General features: G+C 41.1%; 1 protein-coding gene across 2 annotated transcripts in view; it reads right to left on the reverse strand.

Annotated features, from left to right (window-relative positions):
- Positions 1-25,784, reverse strand: part of Ercc6 (ERCC excision repair 6, chromatin remodeling factor) — a 72,199-nt gene that overhangs the window by 27,258 nt on the left and 19,157 nt on the right. For both annotated transcript variants that reach the window (XM_028787554.1, XM_028787555.1), the window contains exons 6-8: positions 16,241-16,369; positions 10,590-10,748; positions 4,610-4,745 (exon numbers count right to left, since the gene is read on the reverse strand). In XM_028787554.1, coding sequence (XP_028643387.1) covers positions 4,610-4,745; positions 10,590-10,748; positions 16,241-16,369 — 424 coding nt within the window. The remainder of the gene's footprint in view (positions 1-4,609; positions 4,746-10,589; positions 10,749-16,240; positions 16,370-25,784) is intronic.

Here is a 25,784-nt window from a genome sequence, read left to right on the forward strand (position 1 = left end):
ATCCCAAAATGAGTTCTTGAAATCACTCAGGTAGCTAGATGCTTTATCATAGTTAAACTAGCGAGACACTGACCTGCTAAATGTACGCCACTGGAGCAATGTGGAGCTTCTTGTGATTGCCTAAGAACTGAAGCTTATTTGGGACATTCTACAATGTTAACTATAGAACCACAGAATTCCTATTTATACTGTGTTCAGAAAGATGTATAATGATCATAAAGAATTTTAAAGATGCCTTACAGAAAGAACAAGAAGTTGTACAAAAATGTTCACAATGAAAATACAATCTCTACTAGATAACAACCCATCTCTGACTATTGATATTCACCTGATTCAATCTCAGAATTCTATAACTGCCTGGACTGGAGTTTCAATGATGGTGAATTGTTGAATATTATGGACGTCTCAATCCAAACACTTAAGACAAATCATCTCGGGCGGTTTCAAATTAAAAGCTTGTAAAATATGTAACCTCTCCTAGTTTTTGCAATTAATAGGGTACATCTGCAATTAGCCTGACTTACTGAATGTAGTACTGTTGTCATTAAAAGATGTCTGAGGAAGTGCTGCCGTTATTACGGAGGCTCAGGAGACCAATCCCTCCTAGAGGGCAAACAGTGGACTGGTAGAAAACAACAGCCATAAATCACACTGTCAGGCAGCGGGGAAAACCAGTGAAGCACAGGCACATGAAGGCCATTCACAGTAAACACGCGGCAGCTTCCCAGGCAGGATTTACTGCACCTGTAATTAATTAAAATTTCCTTCAAGCTAAATCTTTAATAAACAAGGATTTGTGCTGACAACGAAGAAAAGAGGGCTCCAGCAATGTAATTTTACAGTGTACCTCACAGAACAAACGGAGTGTCTATGGCTCCTCATATCAGTGCACAGAGCAGCTCTGAGTTACTAGGAAACACAACACCTTGCTTTGTAATTGTGCTTGCAATGGGTCTGAAATGTTCAGGAGACCTGAAGATGTGTATGGCCACCCTTCCTATTCTGACTTGGTTTTATTTTTCCCTCTCCCTTTGCAGTTAATTTTCATTTGTTTATTTATTGTTCTCACTGCGTGAGGGTATGTGAGTGTGTCTGTCCGCCTGTCTCCATGTGTTGTCACAACACGCATGTGGCAATAAGGGACAAGTCTCTGGAGTGATTTTTCTCAGGCCACCTTATGAGATCCAGGGATCAAACTAGGATCATTAAACCTGTGCAGAAGCACTTCTACCCATGGAGCTATCTCACCCACTCCCTGTTTACTTTTATTTTAAGATTTACTTATTCATTTTATGTATATGAGTACACTGTTACTGTCTTCAAACACACCAGAAGAGGTCACTGGATTCCATTACAGATAGTTGTGAGCCACCGTGTGGCTGCTGGGAATTGAACTCAAGACCTCTGCTAGAGCAGTCAGTGCTCTTAACCACTGAGCCATCTCTCCAGCCCCACTTTCTACTTTTAAAGAAGCCAAGTGCTGACTCCTGTTCCAGAAAGCAGGCCTTTGTAAAGAATCCAAGACAGCACTCATCAGATGGCCAGGCACTATTTTGCTTTTGAACCATCCCATGACCTTGTACTTCCCAAAAAGAACTGTAACATTCTAAATCATTCTTTCATTTATGACATGAGAAGAAAAGATCTAAACATTGGGCATGAACACTTTTGATAAGAGGATTATGATGAACTTTACTATCTAGAACGTATACCAAATAGTCTTTGGGGCCATCTTTCTCAACTACCAGGATCAAGGCCTATAATATGCTATGTTGCTATTGAGAAAATAAGTGAGTCACTGTTACCTGTCAGGGAACACACAATGTTCTTCATGCATGCACATTACCTCAATAAACCTTCACAAAATTATCAAAATTCTCAAACTGTAGATCATCAAACCAGTCTCAGAGAAGCCAGTAAAACACCAGTTTCACAATTCCTTCACAGCAGGCGTGTATGCAGGCATGTGCCGCTCAAACCCTGCTGCAGTAAACAAACTTTGTCCTCCTGAAACTTCAGGAGGTGGGTGGGGCTTTTTTTTTCTTTTTTCATGTCTAGGGCTCTAGGGGCATGAGTTGATCAAAATGAGACAAAACTCTTTGGATTATCTAAAATGTCCACAAAATCACCAGATCCTACATATCAGGAAAAGGTGGGAGACATAACGGTTATTTTAGAATACAAGCAGCCTCTCATGATACATCTTCTAGCAAACTGAAAAGATGACTCTTAACTGTTAAATAAGCTTTTCAAAACAGTGCTAATGAGGCACCACCCACTGTGCAGCGTGGTGGGATAAGCACCACAGACTGTCTTCCTTCATTATCTTTCATGTGTGTTCTTTCCAAAGTTGGCTTTTCAAGATTAATTAAAACACCATGCCCCTTTCTTCCTGAGACCTAACAATATGAAACACCTGGACTCTAGCATTTATAGTTGTTCCACAAATAAATATTAATCAACTCATATACAATTTTTTTCTGTGAGGAAAAAAAACTGTAATGAAAAGCAGTGGGGGAAAAAAACAAACAACCATGTGCATGCATGTGAGTGTAGCAGGGAGATCCTCATCATGAGGGATGTAGAGGCAGGAGGGTCACAAGTTCAAGACCAGCCAGGGCTACAGAATGAAATTCTCAAAAAACACACCACCACAAATAAGAACAGCATAGAAGTTGGAACTGATGTAAGCGAAGGTGACACACTAGTCCTTAAGGTGAAGTTGGAGCTACTGTTAACCAAGGCGACACATTAGTCCTTAAGGCGTTGCCCTCCGACAGATAAGGGTCCCAAGTTTTCCAACAGGCTCACTATCAACTATCTTTCCACTAGTTAGTCAATATATAAAGACTACTCTTTATCTGGGTTTACAACATAGCCATTAAGAGATGTCAAGAAATAGTAAGATGAAAACAGGGCAATGTCTCACCCAGCGCCCCACAGCAGTCAGCAGCTCAGAGTACGAGAATGGCTCCTGAACCTTCACTGCCTCCATACCACTAAAAGCCATTTCTTCTCAGTCACAGCATTTGCTCTTTTTGCTGTCTCAATTCAATTTGTTTTCTACCTATCCTTTAAAATTCTGGGCAAAGACAGTGACTGATATAGATACTTCTGATCTACTTCTATCAAAAATTTTGCTTATCTCAAGTCATGAGTGCATGGGAATTCGCAGAGACCAGGAGTCCAGCGGCTGCAGAGTGCTTCTTGGGTAAGGAGAAGCCTCTGTGGCCCTTATGACTGGCACTGCATCTCACTCAGGAGGTGAGCAGACTCAAGAAATCAAGAACATGGACACGCTACCAGCTGACAGGACTGAAGCCTGCAAGCCTCTAAGCCTGAGACTATTATTATACTATTTATTAAGCAAATATTTGTCATGTTTGAGATATGCAGTATCTAGTCTACAGTCTAGATGTTGAAACAGATGAAAAGGAAAAAAAAACCAGCTTGGTGTAACACATCTACAGAATGTAGGACCAAAGAAGGAAGGCCTTCTTTTTTAAAAATCTACCTGTAGCTGGGTATGGTGGCACACAGCTTTAATCCTGGCATTTGAGAAACAGAGACAGGTGGATTTCTGTGAGTTTGAGGCCATCCTGGTCTACATAGTGAGTTCCAGGGCAGCTAGGGCTATATAGAAATGCTGTCTCATGGAGGGGTGGGGAGGGAGGGAAGAGGAGGAAGAGGGAGGGAGAGAAGAAAAGGAGGACATGGAGGAAAGGGAGGGACAGAAGGAGAGAAGGAAGGAAGGAAGGAAGGAAGGAAGGAAGGAAGGAAGGAAGGAAGGAAGGAAGGAAGGAAGGAAGGAAATGTATCTGTTGCTAAATCTGCAAGCATGGGAGGAACTGCAATATCCAACACACTGTGATCCAAGAGGACAAAACAAGGAAATTAGAATATCTGCACCTAGGAAAGTCTCAAAGTAACACACACTGTCCTCTCCTGCATCAGAAACATATGTGAAAAGCATAACTACAGATGTATTTATTAATTAAGGTCAAATATTCCTTATTCAAAATGCTTTGGGACCAGGAGTAGGTCAGACTTTGGAGTATTTGCATATATGTGCTAAGGTGTCTTGGAGCTAGATCCTAACCCAAATGCAAAATCCAAATGCAAGCTCCATGCAGATCTACAGGAAGTTCTTACACAATTCATTTTGGTATGTGTGTACTTTCACTGTGGCCTCTCATATGAGTCAGGTATGGACTCTTCCAGTTATGATACCATTGCTCAAAGCTTCAGATTTGGAGCATTTTGGATTTCTGATTAGAGATGCTCAGTCTGTGTTACTTTTCAAATTCACTTTTCTCAAATTGCTTAAAGCTGCTAATGTCAAGCTCCCTCCAGTAAAATGCCATGCAGACCACCCTTTTGTGATCCCATGCACACAATCACCCTGTGGCCCCATCTGTGCTCAGCTATGTTTTGTTGGACATCAAAACACACTCCCAGACTATTAAACAAGAAAGCCTTTGTTCACAACTGATTGATAATATGGACTTACAAGTCAATAATTAAATAAGTTAAAATGAAAGAAACATATGTAGGCACATTTGAAAGGAAAAAAGAAAGCCAACTATGCAGTCAATCGCTGTACCATTACCTTTTTGTGGGCATAGGAGCCTGTTTCATGTAGAATCGCCACTCTGAATGGAGGCCACCACGTGTGGAATTCCTTCACCCACTGATGCATCACTGTTGTTGGGCAGACAATTATAGTGGGGCCTAGTCCCTCGAACCTATACCCAAAAGTCCAAGGAGAAAACACAACCATGAAAGACAGTAGAGAAATTGACCAGCAGCCAACAACAAAAACCCTAAATGGTTCAAAAAAGAAAATAAACTATGAAAACTTACTGATGCTTTCTTTAAGGAAAAAGGCTACTGAGGTTAACAGTAGGAAAAATCTGGACAAATACATTCATCCCTTAGTGGATGCAGGAATTAAGAACAAACAGTAAACGGTACACTTGGAAGCCAACATCAATAGTAAAGAAGAAAGTAAAAATAAAACAAAACACAACAAAAAGCCTCCTCCCTTCTTCTGTTTCTTACGAGTCCAGATAATACACAGTGCATCCTACCCTAAGAGCACAACAGCAGCTTCACTCTGTATGAAGATGTCCCATCTACCAGAGCTTCCAGCCCATGGAATTTCAATATATCTTTACTGCTCTAGAAAGCATGCATGACAGCCATAGTTCAGAAGCTCGGAAGCCTGCTCTGCTCGTGGAGCCTCCTCTCACTATGACACACTGCCTATTTTCCTAAGCAATGGCAACACTGCATAGCATCCCAGAGATTGCCCTCTGCAGGGAAGCTCACTGGGTACTGCAGAAAGCACTGAGCAGCATTAATTTATACTAGGAGGGTAATATGACCTAAATATGCAGACAAAGAAGAACTGAAATGTCCTATGTAACACAAGTCAATGGTTGTGGACACCACCTGAATCTGAACATCATTCTGTACAATCTCAGACATATTATTTTACATCTCTGCAGGTTCTTATCATTAAGTAAATGATAGTACTGAATTTACAGTTACTATGAAAATTGACAGCTAACATCTATGCAATGCTTACAACAGTGTCACTTGGTAAATACTAAAAGGGTTTATTGAATAAAACATACTATCATATAACCATTAAAACTGTTTTTGAAGAATATCTAATGGCCCGAGAAAATGCTTATAATAAACTTAAAAGGAAAAAAGAAAAACCCTTATAGATCACTGCAATTTCCTAACACACAGGAGCTGGCAGGCAGGTAAAGGAACCTCACCATGGTCTTCCCCAGCTCCACTGGGAACAGACACAATTAGCTCCCAGAAAGAACTATTTTATGGGGTCTTGAGCACTGGTATGCCATAAAGTGGGGATCCCCTCTGTCTACTGCCCAGCAGCACAGCATGCCCCTGAAACTCCTGCAAGAAGAAATGCTTTGCTTAGGAAGGAAGAACTCACTCATCAGGTTAAGAGAGCCATTTTTCTTGCTCTGTCCTGCTATATGTATGCTATGTGGTGTTTAAGATGAACACACAAGTCAAAAGCAATAGTGATGTCCCCACAGGAACGCATGCCACTCTCCCTCACGGCTTTCTAATCCTAATGACAGAACTGTCATCCGTTCTTCAGGCACCAAACCAGAAGGCCAGATATGGTTCTCTGATCTATCCTCTTGTTTCCCACCATAAGACACCTGTACAAGTTTACATCCCTTCTACCTCCTAAATCTCTCCACAAGTCACCATGGCTTCCCCTGTACATGCGACTGTTCCAGTGCAGCCACTTCATCCACGTTCTGGCATCTTCTGGTACTTTCTGAAAGCAAAATCTGAATATCTTGTCCCTTTCCAAGGCCTCCAACAGCTGCACACTGCTCTTAGAAGAGCACCTACACCTTGGCCTGGACTGAGATCATGCAGGTCTGGCTCCTGCCTCACTTGTCTTACTGCTGATACTGTTAGCACCAGACCCTGGGCTCTGCCAGCCTGCACTGTCCCCAGACCATATGTAGTGCACACTCTGTCTTCTAGACATTCACTTTCTCCTACTTCCCTCTCCTCCCTCCTGCTGCCACCACCTTATCCATGATAGAGCTGGCCCTTCTCGCCAGACAAGTAGATGAGCATCCCTCTGAAGAACCCATGCTAACCCCACTGTAATGTATGTTACTCCTCTTCAGCTCTTTGGAAGCCTGGACAATCTCTTTATGGTATGACCTCAAGGCCTAGCCCACAGCATTTAAAGGATGAATATGATAATATGAATGAATATTTTTAAGCTGACAAATTATGTAAAATTTTATATTCTTATTATAACTTAGGAAATGATTCCTGAACTTAAAAATGTTTAAGACTTCAATGTGAGCCACACAGAACTTGAGATTTGAAATACTATCATCTACATAACTAAAAAATAATTGGTCTTATTTAAGAAAAATAAGATACTGGCCAACTCTAACTAAAAGCTTTACCCCTACACTCCAACATGATGAAATGCCTCAGTCCACTTATGAGCCCTTTACCTTCTGTTGTATACGGTCACTGTCCCCTGGACCTTGGGGTGGGAACAGAGAATTCAGTGGTTCTAACAAACCCAACCCTGCCCACAGAACTTCCAAGCTATGTTGTCACCAAAGCCAGGGCCCAGTTAGGGTCTCTCAATCTCCCTAGAGAGAGCAGGACTCTGCCCTGGCCCCTGACCCCTGGCCCCTACAATGACAGCACTCCTTTCAAAAGGATTAAATGTGCCAGCTTCTTTATAGCCTCCAGTAAGAATAAAAGGGAGTTATCATCTATATGCACTTGACAGGGATTAGGAAACAGCCAATCAACAGCTGTCTACAGTAGTCTAAAACACATGCCCTTCAAACAAGTTTGAATGTGTATGTACAGCTTTTCAGGTTGTACAGCATTTTCCTCTCCTAACAGCACACCGTCTATAAAGCGCCATGTGGATGATATGCTTGCTCACTTAGGGCTGTTATTTAATCCCAGCTGACCTGCCACCTGGCTCTGCTGTGTCCTTTCACTTCTGTCATTCCCACTCTGTTAGAAGAATTGGAGGTTTCCGTGCTGAGCTGAAATCCCACAGCTGAGGCAGGCTGTTCCTGGACCACAGAGGGGGCAATCAAATCCATTAACAGCAAGTGAACCACTTTCTGAGCCTCAGTATCAGTGAGCTGATACGAAATGGCTAAATGTACTAGAGTGATTAGCATCAATTACCAAACATGCAATAGCTCCTTTCATCTTTGATTGTCATTGATTACTTAATGAATTTAAGACTAGTCAATAGCTCCATGGTCAAATACTTCAACTTATGAGTGGAAAGCCTACTAGCTGTGGCCTAGGACTTACTGGGAATTACAAAGTGTAACATTTACCCTTCAAACTTTGTAATCTTTTTTAGGACTTAACTCTTCATCAGAAATTAATTAAATGACAACCAAGTCAAGTATTAACTGAAATGTGAGAAGTAAATCACTGACTTCTTCCTGTTATAAAATTCAGAGGACCCATCACTTTAAGATTGTTCAAGTAAAGTCAGTGTGTTCACTGTGCTCCAGAAACATAGCTGCCAGCACTCACTTATTCATGCTTCTTTCTCTTCTAGAAACAACAGTTGTACACCATCCATCAAAACATAAATTAATACAACGAACTACTTTTAAGAGAAGTTTCTTGGTATCACAGAGACTTCCAGTTTCACAATGTTCACAGACCTTGAAATTAGGTGGTCACCTCCTATTGGGACCCCAACATCTGTAGCCAACAATGCAATGCTGGCTTACACACATGTTCCTGTTGCTTTAAGGGCTATTTTTCTTTAAGACATAAGTTCACCTAGTACAGAAGAAGGACATGTTACACATTCATTCTTCACAGAACTCCTCAGCCCAGCACACCCCTCCTCAGCACAACCTTGTACTGTGCCTGATACACTGCCATATCCTCAGAAGCCGATCCCACCAATATTATTTTAATAAAGACGATCCGGGCGCTAGTCCAATATGCCACACTATTTCATTATGGAAAGCGAATATGAGCATCGACAGTTAAGTGATTGCAGCTGATGCTCATTAGAAGCCCTACCTTCATCCTTGTACGATTGTCACCACTCAAAAGAACGTTTTAATTTATATATCAAAACTACACTTCGGGGATGAGTCGAGGTCTCCTACGCCCAGAATGTTAAAACTCCACACAAGGTTCATGATAATAGGACAGAAAGAGAGGAAATAAACAGGGAAGTGAGAAAATTCTGGAAATCACTTACGGAGAGAAAGCCCTAGAAACATCTGGGACAATCAGGATATTCTAGTTATCAGAAAACCTCAAAAGAGCTATAAAGATCAGACCTATTTGGAACAGAAAAGGTCATTTGTAAATGCTAAGTAACAGTCACAGACAGGAAAACCTTAGATGCCCATTTTCAGCTGACTTACTTCTTGGGCTGGATTGTTTTCATATTTCCAGGCAAAATATATCCTACATCTAAAGAAGTATATCTGATGGCTACAGACACTCTCCTGCTTCACTACAGCTTTCCTGTAACAGCAGAAAGACATTTAGTTTTTAAAATCTTTTAACAGGTTTCCTCTGCCTACAGGGACTTTGAAAAATATCTAGGGGTCACAGATGACTCAATGGTTAAGAGCACACACTGCTTTACAGAAGACCTGGGTTCAGTTCCAAGTACCCACTCACATCTTTGACTTATGACTCAAGCTCCAGAGGATCCAACATCCTCTTCCAGATCCCACAGGCACTTGCAGTCATATGCACATACCCCCAACATGTATGTACAGGCAAGTGTACAAACAAGCATACTAAAAATGAATTCTTTAAAAAAAATCTGAAAACTTCAAACCTCACAAGAAGTGCTGGTCTGTTAACTGAGCAAAAAGTAATGCATTTAAAGACAAGTAACAAGTAAAAGGTCGCCCGGATACCTGGGAGACTCGAGAAGAGTCTCTAGTAGCAGGGGTTTAGGTGACATATCTGGCTCTCTACTACACATTTCTGTGCCACTTCCTTAGAATGTGGGCAATAATGCTCTGCAGTTGCTGACTTTCAACACATCAACACTGTTTCGAAAACATTTGCAAACTGAGTACAATGAGTGCCTCAAGTCATAGGACACAGATCCACTTGGTAACTCCGTCACTACTACTCACTAGATAAACCTGCTGGGACACAGGGAGCTATTGGTTTGTCTGTGTCCAAGATCAAACATCCTATGTAATTTACCTCACAACCTTTTTACCAATGTAGATTTCCATGAAGATAATCTACAGCTTGAGCAAGGCAATGCTCACAGGTCTTTATTACAAGGACAAACGTTTCAATGCTCCCTCCAAACAGATTAAAGGTTCATTCTTTCAGAACACTAATGTGCTAGCAGTGTATTAGAAAATAAGCAGAAACCGACTAAGATTATGTTCTACACTTTCTAGACGTCATTTAGGTGTTGACCTTGGGAACAGAGTCTAAAACGTACTGAGTAGACTAAGTAATTTCACTCCAAAAGAGTGAGCACACCTCTGAATGCCATCACATACACAGACTTAAGAGTAGCAGAAACTGTAGAGAAAGGCTTCTTCAAGGCTCCAACTTTGCCCATGAGCAGACTCGTCCTTACTGTAATGCTCACCTGGTCTCCTGCCAGAACAAATATTTTAATGTAAAATTTAATAAATGGGACTAAAGGTATTATGTCTAATTTAAAATTCCATATTGTGTAAACTATTGATATTAACATAATTGAGTTTGTAAACAATCCATTTGCAAGAGCTAACCTTAGACATTGTATTGACCCAAAATATCTAGTGGGGCCCATCTGCAAAATGAAGCATCAACGCCTGGAATTCATTACAAGTGTTACATGTTTAATTTCTCCTGCCCTACAGCTCCATTGTCTCGTAAAATTTTTCCTTTGATGTCCCCCACTAAAAGAATTAAAGGAATATTGTAATTGAAATGTCATCAATAATTCACAAGACCCTCCTCCACAGCAATACATCTGATGAAATATTAATTGAGCTCCACAGACTGACAGTCTGCAGAGGAGCACTTGCCTGTAATTTGAACCGCGAGTCCTGATCTTGCTGTAGCTCAGACCTGCCAAGAAGGCAATTATCTGGATGGTCTTGCCCAATCCCATTTCGTCTCCCAGAATTCCTCCTGCCTGCTGGCAGTGCAATTCCCACAGCCACCTAACACCTGTCTGCTGATACCTACAACAACAAACAACAAGGAAAGAGAATGGCAAATGGTGGGTAATACAGACTGTAACAGAAAGGACTCATGAATTAATCATTTGGTTAGGTTCTAGTCCAGTCAGAGAAGCCTGCCGGATGCGTGCTTTATATGACTGTTATATTTATAAGGCCATACATTTTTGATCACTTAGGCATAAAAATCATAATTTTTTGTTATAGAATGTTAACACATTTCTAATTAAACTGATAAATGGGGGTAATTAGAACTATTTTATTCTTTCTCAACATTAGATATAGCTTGATAAACAAGCATAAACTTACTAGCTTTGACTTACTTTCTGGAAAATAAAAACCTCAAATATTCTAAGTATATAAGAGTCCGTAAGTTTTTCTACAAAAAAGAAGTGATAATTTTTTCAATCTAAATAGCATCCAAAAAGCACAGCAGAGAACACCAGAACTTATAGTTTATATAGTTGTAAAGTCACTTTGTAATCATATTATCTTTTACTAGGGAAAATTAAATGAAATTTTAAGGCCATAAGCAAGTATGAGTAATAGAACCATTCTCAAAATTAGTGTATAACAGATGATTCTGTTGCACAATTAACAGATGTAAAAAGAGCTATTTATAAAGAACAAACAGCATAATAGGTCTTTTAGTATTTTAAAGCACTCAAGGATTTTAACAAAAGTTACAAGATTGGGACTATAAAATTTTAAATATATTTTTTAAGTAAAAAATAAAACAGTATCTCCCTTTCCCCTCTCAAAAAAAAAAAAATCCAGCTGATACTTTCTTTACCATTGACACACTCAATCCTAGAAACCTCTAAGGTTTGTTTTGCGTTTAAGTAATAAAACAAAAATATTTTCAGGAGTGAAAATTTTTAAAAAAATGTAAGCAAAACTCACTTATGATAAAAGCCAAAGGATAATCTGGCCCAAAGAGAACACCAAAGCTAAGGCTTTTTCCCACAGTAAAAGAAGATAGGTTTATTATTTCTACTTTACTGCCTACTGAAATCGTGTTCTGAGATGGGTCTGTCCATAGCCTCAGCACTTGGGCTGAGGCAGAATTCCAGGAATTCCAGGTCTGTCTTTAAAAAAGGGAGGGAGGGAGATAAGAAGCAGACAGACACACAGACAGACAAATGAGCCAATCTTACTGTGGATCTTGGTTCTTGATGAGCTGTTACTTACCTCCTTTCAGTACATGTGCCATAGTTCACTTTTTCTCAGTACTAAGTCAACTAAGTATGAATCTAGGTGGTAACATCAATGCTTATGTTTAAGAAAAACTTTGAGACACTTACTGCTTATTAGTTTGGCTAATTATAATAAACGCATTGAAAATACACTTTGGAGTAAAGGATTAAAAAATCAAAACCCAATTAAGTATAAAAATAAGTCTGATTAATTTGAGAAGACAAGTCCCATAAATGTATCACATGTCCTGAGAGAACAATGTCTCCTGCTGAACAAACTCATTTGCAGGGAGTCTCTGGACCAGGTAGGCTCCACAGTGGGGGTTGACAGAATATTTTACAGGCAGGAAGAAAAGACTCAGGAAAAGAGGAAGGGGATGGGAGAAAGACTCAGGAAGAGAAGGGAGTGACATATATACAACAAGAATTCAAGCAAGCAAAGTTAAAATCCAGAATTGTATGACCCCAAAGTGACTCCATTTTGGAAATAATCTAGAAGAGCAGCCCTGAACCAGAGATAATTTGCTCCCTTGGGCCATTTGGCAATATCTACAGACATTGTTTTTTTCAAGTGGAAAAGAACAATTAGGACCTCATGGGCAGAAGTCAGAGATGCTATTCATCCTACAACACTATGATCAGTCCCTACAGAAAATTATTTGGCCCAGAATGTCAAGGCTGAATTAGTCTTGGTATGGAAGAAAATCTGGTTTTACATACCTATAATCCTAACACACAAGAGGCTAAGGCAGGAGACTTTCAAGTGTGAGGCCACCCTAGACTACATGATGATACCATGTCTCAAAAGAATAAAAATTAAAAATAAAGAAAGCTAAACAAAATAGACTGTTTGCACTCACAGTCCAGAATGGCTGGATTCTAGGCACTGGCCTTCTCCTACCAAAGCAGAGAAGCCATGGCAGCAGCTCCAAGCAGGCCCAGTATCTCCTAGTGACCATGCTGAAATCAATCCACCCAACACAGGGTCAACACTCTTCTTTCCCTTAGGTCCAAATTTTATTAAAATGGTAAGAATTCAGAAACCAGCAACTGGGGAATTAGGAAAGGAATACTTATCAGTTGGGTGTCTCTCAGAAAGAATCTGGGACTGAACCAGACACTGGATTCCATGTGACCCTGGGGAATCAGCAGCAGTGGGCTAGGTGTTTTGCCATCTCCTACCCTAAAACCCCAAGGGTTTTCACAGGGTGCACAATAGTATGTTTACACAAAGTTGAGAAGTACTACAGAAATAAATGAATGAGAAACAGTTATGAGGCAGCCCAAAAACTGGGTCTCAACAGCTGGGGATTGTACAAAGCCTGGGTAAGGAGCTAGCTCCCACAACCCACACCATAAACAGGCCCTCAGACTTCAGTTGAAGAATATTCACTGATAATGGAAGCAGACCCACCGCCCTGGTCAGCAGGGGTATATGGTGAATAAGGATGAAAGACCTGAGCTCTGAAGACCTGAGCTCTGGCTCCAGAACTAGTAAACGCCCTGAGTTTTATTGCTTTACATTGTGAATAGTAAATACCATAAAGCAACTACACAGTTAAAATGAAAACAGGAGTTAAAATTTAGTTCTCAAAATCCTTGAGAAGCATATAAATCTTACTCTTTAGGAAGTTAAACAGTATTTTTAAGTTACTGTACAACAGTAAGGAAATTACTAAACTCTGTTATCCCCATGGGACCAAAGCATCAGAAAATAACCACAAAGAACTGTTGGATCTTGGCATTGGTCGCACTAACCCAAGATTGCATTTACTAGTTTGGTGGAGTGTAAGGTCAAAACAAATTGAAGTTTTTCATGAGGCTGTTAAATTATACAGATGAATACATTTGCTGGGCAAACTTTCAAAACTGAAATTTAGAAGTTAAACATTATCTTGCAGAAAATAGCACTTAAATGGAAAACTGTGTCTCCTGACTCCCTGGGGTGCAACTAGACCCTGTTAATTCAATTCCACTGAATGTAGTAAGCAGAATAAAAATATATCCACAACTTAAAGGTAAACTGGCTGGGCTAAAACTTAATCATAAAAAAGGCAGAGATCAGGGCTGGAGAGATGGCTTAGAGGTTGAGAGCCCCGACTGCTCTTCTAGAGGTCCTGAGTTCAATTCCCAGCAACCACATGGTGGCTCACAACTCTCTGTAATGGGATCCGATGCCCTCTTCTGGTGTGTCTGAAGACAGCTACAGTGTACTCACATACATAAAATAAATAAATCTTAAAAAAAAAAAAAAAGAAGAAGAAGGCAGAGATGAGAGGCCAGAACATGCTCAGAAGTGAGGAACACTTGCAGCTCTTGCAGAAGACCCAGTGTGGTTTCCAGCACCCACACAGCAACCCACCACCCACTCTAACTCCAGCTCCAGGGCACCTGGTCCCCTCTTCTAGCCTCTGTGGGCACTATATGCACACAGCATACATATAGGCAAAGAACCCATACACATAAATAACTTTTTAAAAAGAGTCTCCATTTGTCCTCCATTTTCTTACAATAGAAAATATGAAATCTAGTATTATTTATAAAGTATTTTAAATTATTTTTGTAGATATAAAAGAGTATTTTCTAGAAAGGCATAATTGAGACAAATTTAAAACACTACCAAGCATGTTTTTATATTAAGTATAATAAAGTTAGTAGCCAATATACTGACTTTTACATACATGTAGTAAAGCAAAGTTTGGTGCTGTTACCTGTGAAACTTCTTTGCTAGAAAATCTGACACTTATACAAAACTGTGCATTCAACTTGACTCCTAAGGATGTTTGCCAGCTCACTCTCTGTCCTTGTTAAGCCACCTTCATGTATAATTTGGGTATCTCTCTTTGCTAGTACAACACGGAAACTATTTTACTTGTTCCTTAATAAACAATTACTTCTGAGAACAATTACTTGACAATAAGTGTAATCTTTATTATCTTTCTACAGTTAATTCTCACCGGGGAGCAGCAGTGAACAAACCATTTGCTTTCTGCGCTATGAACTGACTTGTCTGCAGAAATGACCAGAAATGTAGGCTCTACATTCCAGTGGCTCTTCCTCTTCCTCTAGTCAGACAACCCAGCCACGCGACTTTAGTTAAGACTTCGTTTTACTATGTATTTAATGAGATAGATATCTACTCTTTACTCCCCCACCCCAAATGCCTCCAATCCACAGAGCCATTACACCTAGACATGAACTGTAATTTGGGGATGCTGAGTGGAAGAGCACTTGCCTTCATGAGCAAAGCCCTGGATTCCATCCTCCAGCACAACGATCAAATAAATAAATATTATTTGTAGGTCTTGATCTCACCTGACGTCTCTCAGGAGTATAGTGCTTATCATGTGCAAACACACCCCACACATGTATAAATAAGCTCTCTGAGAAGAAATATGAAGAGCATGTTATTTTTTAAGTGGATATCTTCCATAAGTTTAGGGCATGGCTGACAGCTGAATCTATAAAGGACACTAAACTTCATTTTCTCACAGAAAGAAGTTTGCTGCTCTATGAACTGATGATAGGAAAAGGAAAGAAACTGTCTAATGGTCTCACTTCCTCTGCACAGCTAAAGCCTCTGAATCCCTCGGTGTATATGCTCACCATGGGAGTCCTGCCCAGCCATAGAGACCAAGCATGTGTCTCTCAGGCAGCTTCTGGTCATCACAGCACTTGGCCATTTACACAGGGAACTTAAGTCAGCTTCCTAGGTCCTTGAGGTGTTGTCTGTGTCTTACCTTTTGACATTATATAGAAAGACGTCCGCATAAAATATTCAGATGCACATTGGTCAGCTCAAAAATATTATCCCTTAGGTATGAGACAAGGTCCTCAGAAGTCAATCAACAATTTGTTTTCACACAGAACTAAAAACAAAAAACTCTTCCAAGGTTTGATTTTAATATCTGTAATGCTCCTTGTTGATTTTAATATATAAATCTTCTTAAATAAATTAATCTAATTTTTAAAATGAGAGGTTTGGTGCCTAAAATTACTAAGAGCAAAACCATAACTTGGTGCAGAGGCTTTTAAATGTGTTGCTTTTAGTCTGCTGAGACAAGCCCAAACAGACTCATCAGTTTACAAACACACCCAGTGCGCACCTTAGTCAATTTATTATCTTCTAATTTTAATGAACAGCATGTGGCTAAAATTTCATGTGACAGCATCTGGATTTGCAATAAATTGCTGCAAGTACCTTCAGGGCCCACAGGTAACTACTGTGTAATTTCTAAATGTTAATCTGTACACAACAGCTCGATGACAAACAGAACATACAGAACAAACGGCACGTACTTAAAGAGCTTTTTGAACAGAAAACCAGGCACTTTGAAACCTTCGTCAAACTCGGCATCACTCTCCTCAGAATCTTCTTCAAGCTTCAGGCGTTTCTCTTTGTCCTGCAGCCGAAGCCTATTCCACCTCCTACGGTGAAAAACAAATTCCATTTCCATTATTTCCATTATATGATAAAAAGAGACAACTCTAGACTATGCACTGGAAAGGAACAGGCGAACCCAAATGGCTGCTCAGGAGGCTTCTAGTGCCGTCACTAACCAACACAAACAATCTACAAACCAATTCTCTCTCGTGCCCCCTCCAGTCAATTCTTACTTGAATTATTATGGCTACTCTACAAGTATTCCTCTACCTCTCATTTCATTATCAACACCAGTCCCTCCTCTTCAGCACACCCTAAGGGGAAACTCCTCTACTAGCTTCTAAGATACATGACTTTCATCCCAGAACAGACTCGGGAAATTTTCAATATAACTGAGCATTTTCAAATGGTAATACAGTTTAAAAAGAACATATTCTATTTAGAACTGATATTTCTCTGCTGAAAATAATAGTCACAGGATAAAAATGCACTATTTTGAAATAAATATAACAATTTTTGTTCAAAATTGTTGTGTAAGATATTTTTTCTAATTACTGAACTGAAGAGGATCAGCAGTGCCAGACAATGACAATCATCGCTCAGAAAGAATGTGTTACAGACAAACTTAAATTTAGAGAAAAGATGAACAGTGGTATTCCAGAAGTGTGATGTCATATTTGTTTTATAGATGGTAACAACCTATGGAGATCCTGTTTAACTAGACTAATTTACATTCCTACAACTGTAATGAACACTGGTGCTGTAAGCAAAAAGAAAGACAATTACCAAGGTAAATAACCTTGGATTCCATTATCTAAAAAAAACAATTATGACTTTCTTTGTATGCATACACTGACATTCTAAATGTTACAATGCGGTAGAAATGGAACAAAGCGTGACTACTGATAACTGCCTCCAGCCAAAGGCTCAGAAGACAAGAGCAGTGCACACAGGCTTAACTTCTAATGACTACGCCAGAGCAGAGGATATGAGAGGATAAGGTGGACACATGCTGGCTGGAGAACCCATCATGAAAGCTGTAGAGGCCACAGGCCCGAGAGATGGGCAACCAACCCATGCAGAGGCCACTAGCAGATGGTCAAGCACATCCTTCAAAATTCAGCTCTTCAAAATAACTAAAACTTACCTGTGCTCAGTAAGAAAGCACTAGATGGTGATGTGAACTGTTCTGCAGTACGGTGGGGATGGTCTACCGTGGCACCTCTTTACACAAACACTTCCAAAGACCACCTCTTCTTTCCGTTACTAATTGTCTTCCTGAACAATTACCTCTATGCAACTGACCAGGTGAGTCCTCTGGGTGACCACAACACCCTACTGTTCTGCTGACTCTCCTGTCATTTTCAAATGTACTATAGTGCAATGGTGTGCCTCAGTGGTTATCAACAGGGACAACTGTTGCCTTCATGTGCACCTAGGCCACTCTGGCAATGCCTAAAGACATAGCTGGTCATTACAGAGGCCTCCTGCTGGCCTCCTGTAAGGGGAGCCCAAAACTGCTAGGCACGCTACCACACATGTCCTCCTCAGGAGCTCAGTGACTGTTCTTGCCTATTGTGAAGGTGACTGCAGTTCAGTTCTTGGATGAGGAGACTTCGGAGAAGGTTAGGGCAGGATGGCAGACTTGGGACAGCCCAATCTTATCTAGCTTCACATTATCAATAAGGCCAAGAAAGCCTTGGAATTGTAGGAACTGTCCAGAGAACACGCTGGAAAGGTGTAGTCATTCTCCTGATGCACAAATCTGAATGTGCTACAGTTTCAGGTAATGAGATAATCCTTGGCACCCAAGCCCTAATCATCAGAAGTAAGCATCAAATATCTATAAAGTAAGATACCTCTACTCAGAAAATCCTGTGGGTAAGGTGACACCCCAAGAATCACAAAAGCTATCCCTGGCACTTAAAGAGACTTCATTTGCATTTATAGTAAATCATTTTGCAAGGAGGGAAATAGAAATCCCAGAAGGTACTGGCTTTGGCAGTCTGGAACAAGATGAACAATGGCCTTTCCACATTACACAGTACATTTTCACTCACAGGTAATAGCTATTTCCTTAGACTTCACCACTCAATGTTTGTGGCTGTTAAATTTCCCACCACATCATCCTGCACTGACAAGATTGCATCTCCTCGTCTTGCCTTCCTCTCTCTGTCCTAAAATATACAGGCATCCTGTTGCCACAGAAGCCAGCACCTAGGAAACCACAGAAGCCACCACAGAAATGATTACATCCCAGACCTTTCTACTTCAAAGAGAAAGATGACAGCATTTAACGTTTGGCCAAAGAATGAGCAAAGGTGGTGGGGATAAATCATTCCAGTCAACAAGCACCTGAACCACTGTAAGGACAAATCATCCCAGAAGAACCTAAAAGACAGAAATTACAACCTCATGCATGTGGGTGGGGCTACAGACAGCAATACATCCTTGTGTAGACTGGGGCTTATCACCTAGGGAGTACCCCCAAAAAGGACATGGCATGCTCAGGAAAGGTAGGAGAGCTATAGCCACCCAAATACCAAAAGATATAGTGTGGTAATTGAGTGCTTGTCTGGCATGTGGGCCAGAGCATGGGCTCCATACCACTTCTTCCAAGAAAAAGAAAAAACAGCAAAGCAAAGAAACAGTAGCTTCTCCACCCAAGGTGCTGCCAAGAACCTTTCTGTTGTTGGTGGTGTATACCTGTAAGTTAGATCCACACATGCTGTGGTATGCATGTGGAGGTAGACAATGCCCACTAGTGGGTTCTCTCCTTCTACCCCTACATGGGTTCCAGGGTCAAACACAGATGGTCAGGCTGCCACAAGCATTTTTACCTCCTGAGCCATCCCACCAGCCCCAGTATCCTCTTGAAAGTGCTCTTTTCCACATGACCTCTAGGATCCAGCTTGGCCTAGAGCCTAGCAGGCTGAGCAATCTGTTGGCCACCAGATATGAAGGAGCTAAGTAAATATCCTGCATAGGAAGAGACAGAAGCCCGAGCCAATGTGGGTACAGGCTGGCTAGACGCAAACCCTCCCACATGTACAAGCTGTGGGAGTCACCTTTCTGTCACTGTCAAAAATACCTGAGAAAGTCAACTTAAAGGAGACAGACTTACTCTGACTCACAGCTTCACAGTTCACATCATGGTCACCTGGCTCCACTGTTTTCTGGGAAAGGCACAGTGGCATCGAGCATGAGGAGGGCCAAACTGCTCATCTCATAGTGAAGGAAGCAGAAAGCAGAGAAAGACAGGAAGGAACAAGCATAGCTTATTCCTTCAACTAGGTCCCACCTCTCAGTAACACATCAAAATATGACCATCGATGGACTAACGTATGAGTGAGGTCAGAGCCACTTCCCCAAAACCCCACTGAACATTGCTATAGCTGCCAAACACATGAACCTCTGGAGAACATTCCAGAGCAAACCCTGATGGGCACCCTTAACTCTCAGCAAGAAACTTAACCTTGCAACTAAGTCCCCAAAGAGCCTTGGAAAAGTCAGTAATGCCTGCTTCACTGGGCTGTATGAAGGAATGACCAGGGTGCCACATGCAAAGCAGTCCACACAAGAGCAAAAATCGAAGTGCTTAACTGAGACAGAATTACGTATGGTCATGCATGCTCGTTGAAATCGCCATGCTCACCCTGGAAAGGAAGCTACCACTTTAAACTACCTGTGTACAGAGGGGAAGTAGAGGCGATATACATTTCCACACAATCTATGTACAGTAATGCAGTGGCCCTCAAAGGTTCCACAGAACTACTAGAAGGAATGTATGTCAGCAAAAACCACAACACTTGATCAACAGTGAATTATTACCAATAATGTGACCAAACAAGGATACCTTGCCTTCAGAAAATACCTGCTGAATATCTAAATTTAATAATAACAATAATAATAATAATAATAATAAAAGTCTGCTATGGACTAGGAATGTAGCCCTATGGCAGGGCACATTCTTAGAATATACAAGCCTCCAGATTCAATCTCTAGACCAAAGACAGAAATAAAAAATTGACCATAAATGTGTATAATGTCTGAATTACAGCTGACTTTTATATGACAGTAACAAAAGGCACATGCAGAATTACTAAAAAATTGGCTGGTGGCAGTAAATGGTCCAACACTTACATTTTTCAGAAAAGAATAACTTTTTCATGTTCTCCATCCTCTCATTTAAAAAACTCCACACATGTAATAGTCACAGCTGCAGCCACATAAAGCTAAAGTGCCTGGTGTTCCCTGGCAGAGCTTCTGACTCCTCAGACAACTGCCACATTCAGCCTGCTGCCGACTCCACTGGCAGCCACTTAGAGGGGAAGCCAGTGAGAAACATAAACTTAAATTCTCATCAGATGCAGGCGCAGAAAACACTCATTGGCTTCCCTACACGCCTGCAGGAATGAGACCCTGGCCCAGGCTCTGGAATCTGGAGCTGATGCTGCAATAATGTCTGTAAGAAGCAACCCAGACCCCGAATAACCAGCTGAACTACACCAGGGCCCACACAAGCTACTGGGGTGCTTTGTCAATGAAACCCTAAGTACATACCTAAGCTAAATTCCATCATTTACTATTAGTTTGTTTTAGAATTTCTAACATTCCAAGGAGAGTTAGATTACATAAATGGAAAAACACAGCTGAGTGCATTATGCCATGCCTTGTTATGATGTGTCCTTGATTCTCTTCAACTGAATATCCAGTCCTCAGCCTACATCCTCCATACATGTACATTTTCACACTTGGCAGACCCCTCAGATACCATGTTCCTTTGCCTTAGAGGAAGCTTTTCCTGACCAAGTAGAGTTAGGTGTCTGGTCTACCAAATGCCATCCTAATCCTATGACATCCTAGGCACAGCAGGGGTCTCATGTACAGTGCCTGCCTGTCAGCATATCCTGAGATCCTTACCTGTCGCCTGATTCTAGCAGGAGCCAGAGGTCAGAGACAGGCACTGTGCCCTAGAGCTCACACAGACACTAAATAAATGCTGAGCGATGACCAATGTTCAGAATTGGGCTTGAGACAAGAAAGACAGATACAGAGAAGCATAGTTTGAAAATGACATAAGTGGGTCATCCAGAAATGTTTCTAGAAACTTCCTTTTCTACCTCATTTAGAGACTGTCTCTTGCTTGCTTTCTTACTCCTACCCACCTGACCCTAAAGCCCCAACCTTACTTTGCCTACTAATAAGCATTATTATAGAATGGAACAAAGAATGACCCATGAAAAAGGCAGCTAGCTACAGTGTCGAAGAAATTCTTAGAATCTTAGGGTAACAACAATTTAAAAAGAGATAAAGGAAAGCTCATCACTTTGAATAATTAAAAACAAATTCATAAAACAAAATTTTTTTATTTTCAAAACTGAGCTCAATTTTCAGATTCCCCAAAGCATCTACTTGGTTACAAACTGGTTTCTGTATCCTATCCAGTAGGAACAATCAGGGACCCCAGTTTTGGTTCCAAGCTTGCCCAGGATCAATTGAAAAGGATGGGTAAATACTCCACAACTCAGAAAAGAGCCCTTTGTGGGCTGGGAATGGAGTTGCTACCTCTAATCTATGTCTGTATCACTAGGACAGGAATGATGCCTGGGATGAGCTCTCCCTCTTGTTTTCCGTTATGCTGTCCTTGTAACTGCTGCAGCTTCAAGCAAACTGAACACTGAGTACCATATTCTCTTGGAGAGATCCCACTTCCTGTAACCCTGTCCGACTCCAGCAGTGGCCACTAGAGTAGAATTCACTGTGAAGAGCACTGAGAGAACCAGACGAAGAGAGCCGTTTCACAGACTTTTAACTGGGAAGGAAGGGCCTAACTCCAGAAAACGTCATTCCTCACTGTCACATTTATGTCCTCAACCATGCAAAGAGCCCCACAGTGTTCTGCTACAAAGACCAAATGAGATACTGTATGTACAATATATAAAGAAACCATCTGGCGCTGGTGAGATGGCTCAGCGGTTAAGAGCACTGACTGCTCTTCTAGAGGTCATGAGTTCAAATCCCAGCAACCACATGGTGGCTCACAACCATCTGCAATGAGATCTGATGCCCTCATATGGTGTCTGAAGACAGCGACAGTGTTCTTACATATAATAAATAAATAAATAAATCTTTAAAAAAACAAAAGAAAGAAAAAAGAAACCATGTATGTATTACATAGCATCTGGTAATTCTATGTATGTAACCTTTACCAAAAAATGTAAAATCGAGGTTGGAGAGATGGCTCAGCAGTTAAGAGCACTTGTTGCTCTTGCAGGGGATCTGGATTCAGTTCCCAGAACCAACATGGTAGTTCACAGTCATATGTAACTCCAGTTCCAGGGGATGGTACCCCTTTCTGACATCCATGGACACCAGGAACATAGGTGGTACACATATATTTATTCAGTCAAAAACACTCATATGCATAAAACAAACCTTTTTCAAGTTTTAAATTTTTAAACTTTAATTTACTTTTATCTTATCTTATTTTGTGTGTATGGATGTTTTGCCTACTGTCTGTAACACTTCCATGTCTTATGCCCACAAAGGCCAGAAGAGGGTATTGAACTTCCTAGAACTAGAGTTCTAGACAACTGTATAACCCCTTGCAGATGCTGAGAACTGAATCCAGGTCCCCTGGAAGGTCAGCAACTGCTCTTCTGCTAAGATATCTCTCCAGGCCATTTTTAATTAAAAAAAAAGGAAAATCAAGAAATATTAGTTAACTGTAGTTTAAACATGAATAACAAATAAGCATTCAAAGCATCTATTGCAGCTGGGGTCACAGTGCAGGCCATCATCCCAGCACTGAGGAGGTAGAGCAGGAGGATCAGGAGTTCACGGTATATCAGACACATAGTTTGAGGCCAGTCTGGTCTTCGTGAGACTGTCTCAAAAAAGAAAAAAAATTAAACAACAAGTAAACAAACAACAAAAATTATGCAATGCACACCTGGGCCAATTGGATCTAAACCTGCTGCTGACCAACCCCCTCAAGCACAGAAGACTGCTCCACCCCATCCCAGCCTTTCAAGATGGATAAGGCATTGTAAGTATGACATCCTATATCAAAGATAGCAAGGGGTCTAGAACACAAGGCATGGAAGACCACAGAAGAGCCTCAAGAAAGGATCCTTTAGAGCAGCACTGTGGGGGTTCACAGTATAACCTTGACCTACCTGGGCAGGGCTCTGGTGCCCCCTAGTGCTTAGAAAAGAACAAACCACCACTAACAAAGGTTCACATTCTTAATCTAATTAACAAAAAAGTGAGAACAATACAAAAAGCATATCAGCAATAAAACTAAGTTTGTAACAGGTAATACTTATGCATACATACTAGCCCCAACTGCTAAGCTGCCTTTTACTTGAGATCAATCATCTCATGTGTACAGTGTCTGTAATATCTTCACGGCTCTTCACAGACTTCTTTTTAAGGTTCTTCCTAGTTTGTCAGAATCTTTGTTTGTGGCATGAGAACTCAAGGACAGCCCAGAGTTATAGGCTCCTGCCTGTGGTCTTGTCTGTTGTGGCAGGGTAAAGTTTCTGTTCCAGTTTTATAGATGAAACATGATCTCACAGCAAGTGTGACACTCTAACATCATGGCCTATGACTTCCAACTCAGATGTGAGAGCTGGCTAGCCTTGGACATGTTTTCTGTTGGTGTTCTGTTGGCAGTGGTAGGGTCGGTTTGTCCCCCCGGTGGTGTGGGCATGTTATGGACAACTCTCAGGAGTTGGTTCTCATCTTCAATTTTGACGATGACTTGCTCATGATTTATGCCACTGTGAGCCAGCCTGTGAGCTTCCAGGAGCTTCTCCTGTCTCTAACTCCCATTTCACTGTGCTAGACCACATCACACACAGCTTTTCACTTCCAGGAACTAAACTAAGGTCATCAGGTTTGTACGACAAGAGTTTTTACCCACCAAACCATCTTCTAACCTCCTGGACAAATTTTGAGAACACATGTACATCTTATATATTTAAAAAGTACTTCTACATTTTTACATTTAGAGTCAGAGGATGATGAGTAGCAGTGACTGAGGTCACTGGTGTCACTGTATTCCAGGCACTAACCTAGGCAGTTCTCATTTATTAACTCCTTTAACAGGGTAGATATTTGACTTTTTCCCCAGAGAAAGACAAACTGGGGGAAATGGAGATGTACGCAGACATCAGTCCAGTCAGACAAGCTCCCCAGGATCCCCCTTCCTGGTTACATTACAGTGTCTCTCAGTGGGTGTTTCCCAAACTTCCAGCCAAAGGATCAGTGATGACCTTTATAACGAGGGCAGGCCGAATCTTACACCTTCAACCTCTGCCCTAACATTAGCAGTGCACAGTGGCCTGCTGTACAGTTAGGCATACAGACTTTGGGCCTGGTTAATTTCTATGTGCGAACATTTTTACAAGATTTTATAATAAAGTTTATTATGAAAAAAAATCAGCAATTGCTTCAGTGCAGCAGCATGACTCCACCCCCACCTTACACAGGGAAAGCCACAACCCACTGTCACCTGACACCTACAGACTCTCCCAAGTCACAGAACAGCTGCCTGGCAGTTCTGACTACAGATGATCTGAGCTGAACCATCCCGAGAGACACACTTAACACCAGACAAATCGATGGACACAACTGCCCGCACCAACCCACTACCAGGACAAAGTACGCCTATTAACGGGAACTGAGTGAAAACATGAACACGCCCCTCCCAAACTCCACTGTCTTTACACTGCACAATTTAAGACTGGAAATGGGGAAAGCACACCATACAGTCAAATCACTGTTAACAGTGAAATTTCAAAGTCAAGATCATTCTCAGCTCATTGTATTTCCATGATAGAGACTCTACTGCACAGTGAGAAACGTCTGGTTTTTAGCAGTGTACCCAGACACCAAGCTGTGTATCTAACACTGCTTGCATTTGTGCTCTGCAATAGGTTTTCTGCTTCAGACAGCTAAGAATCCCTTGCAGATTAGTCTCATTTGCTAAATTGAGATACTCAGTGTTTTACTTTTCTTCTGTCTCTTTTTATGGCCTATCTGGGTGGACTTAATTGGCACATCTGAGCAGATGAAATACCCTCAGTTAGGAGTCCAGATCTCACAGAGTAAATTAAGACTGATGCAGACAATTATGCCCTAAGCCGAGAATAAAAGGTGTGCACAGAGCAGGAAATGGAATTAGTCTTCATTTGTGTCTTGGTTTTGTCATTTCAAAGCCAGCATGCTCTCTAAGAAAACATGCTGGGGGAGGGGGGAGCAACTTTCTTTCCCCTTAAAATCTAGATTCCTAAAAAGAAAGTTAAAAAGAATGGCTTATTTCCTTGATAAAGAAATGGGCTCGGGGCTGGTGAGATGGCTCAGTGGTTAAGAGTACTGACTGCTCTTCCAGAGGTCATGAGTTCAAATCCCAGCAACCACATGGTGGCTCACAACCATCTGCAATGAGAT

This window comes from Grammomys surdaster, unplaced genomic scaffold (assembly GCF_004785775.1).
Source record: "Grammomys surdaster isolate TR1022 unplaced genomic scaffold, NIH_TR_1.0 125669, whole genome shotgun sequence".
In the NCBI taxonomy this organism is placed as follows: Eukaryota; Metazoa; Chordata; class Mammalia; order Rodentia; family Muridae; genus Grammomys; species Grammomys surdaster.